This window comes from Austrofundulus limnaeus, unplaced genomic scaffold, assembly GCF_001266775.1.
Source record: "Austrofundulus limnaeus strain Quisiro unplaced genomic scaffold, Austrofundulus_limnaeus-1.0 Scaffold1452, whole genome shotgun sequence".
Taxonomy (NCBI): Eukaryota; Metazoa; Chordata; class Actinopteri; order Cyprinodontiformes; family Rivulidae; genus Austrofundulus; species Austrofundulus limnaeus.
The window spans coordinates 83,966-84,987 of record NW_013953854.1 but is presented as its reverse complement, the minus strand read 5'-3'; the positions used below and the strand labels follow the sequence as shown (position 1 = coordinate 84,987).

At 47.7% G+C, this 1,022-nt stretch overlaps 1 protein-coding gene across 1 annotated transcript in view; it reads left to right on the top strand.

Moving 5' to 3' along the window:
• Positions 1-71: 71 nt before the first annotated feature.
• slc39a9 (solute carrier family 39 member 9) overlaps positions 72-1,022 on the top strand; it is a 12,459-nt gene continuing 11,508 nt past the window's right edge. The window contains exons 1-2 of the mRNA XM_014032444.1: positions 72-627; positions 706-814. Of these exons, the coding sequence (XP_013887898.1) occupies positions 532-627; positions 706-814 (205 nt within the window). The 5' untranslated portion in view covers positions 72-531. The remainder of the gene's footprint in view (positions 628-705; positions 815-1,022) is intronic.

Below are 1,022 nucleotides of genomic sequence, written 5' to 3'. Positions count from 1 at the left end.
ATATAAAGTTTTGTTTTTCGAGCAGTAATAAATCAATCTTCGTCCCTCCAACGCGTTCCGCAGATACGTGGCATGCTGAGTGAAGACCTGAACCGGAAGTACTAAGCAGTTCTTCCGGTTCTGTCACAGTTCTGTTTGCGGCTCACCAAGTCGGAAAGTTGCGGTCTGGTTTTTTAACAGCAACGTTTAGTGGGTGACTTGTGTATAATTCAGAGTAAATCAGTCGTACAAGGCCAGGATAACACGGCGGAACTCTTTGTTTGTGAAGCGCGATTATCGAAGAAACACCGAAGCTAGTTAGCTTAGCATAGCTAAGCAGGCCGCAGCCTGCAGCGGGTAGTTCATGTTTGGGAGCAGACACCAGGAGGAAGCTTGTGACGGTTATTAGATGAACTAAAGCTCGTCCCAGGCGTGTTTCAGGGCATGCTGTTGGACCTGATCAGCTCCAGGTTGTGTGTCAGACGTGTAGGCGCAGTGTGTGTTTGATGGTTTAGCATTAGCTGTATTAGCCTAAAGAGAAAAGGTGCAATAATGGATGATTTCAGCTCGATCAGCCTGCTGTCACTGGCGATGTTGGTGGGCTGTTATGTGGCCGGGACAATCCCTTTAGCTGTCAACTTCTCAGAGGTGAGTTGTTACCAAGCAGAGCCTTGTGTGTGTTGGTGTTGTTCAGTGTGTGTTGTGTAAACAGCAGTGTGTGTCCAGGACAAGCTGAAGCTGGTGACTGTGCTGGGAGCAGGGCTGCTCTGTGGGACTGCCCTGGCTGTCATCATCCCTGAAGGAGTCCACGCTCTGTATGAAGAAATACTGCAAGGTAAGGTCCTGCACACCTGACCAGGTCTGACTGACTGTTTAAAACAATCACAGGTCCAATTAACAGGTCTGACTGACTGTTTTAACAGGTCTGACTGTTTAACAGGTCTGACTGTTTAACAGGTCTGACTGTTTCAACAGGTCTGACTGTTTCAACAGGTCTGACTGTTTAACAGGTCTGACTGTTTAACAGGTCTGACTGACTGTTT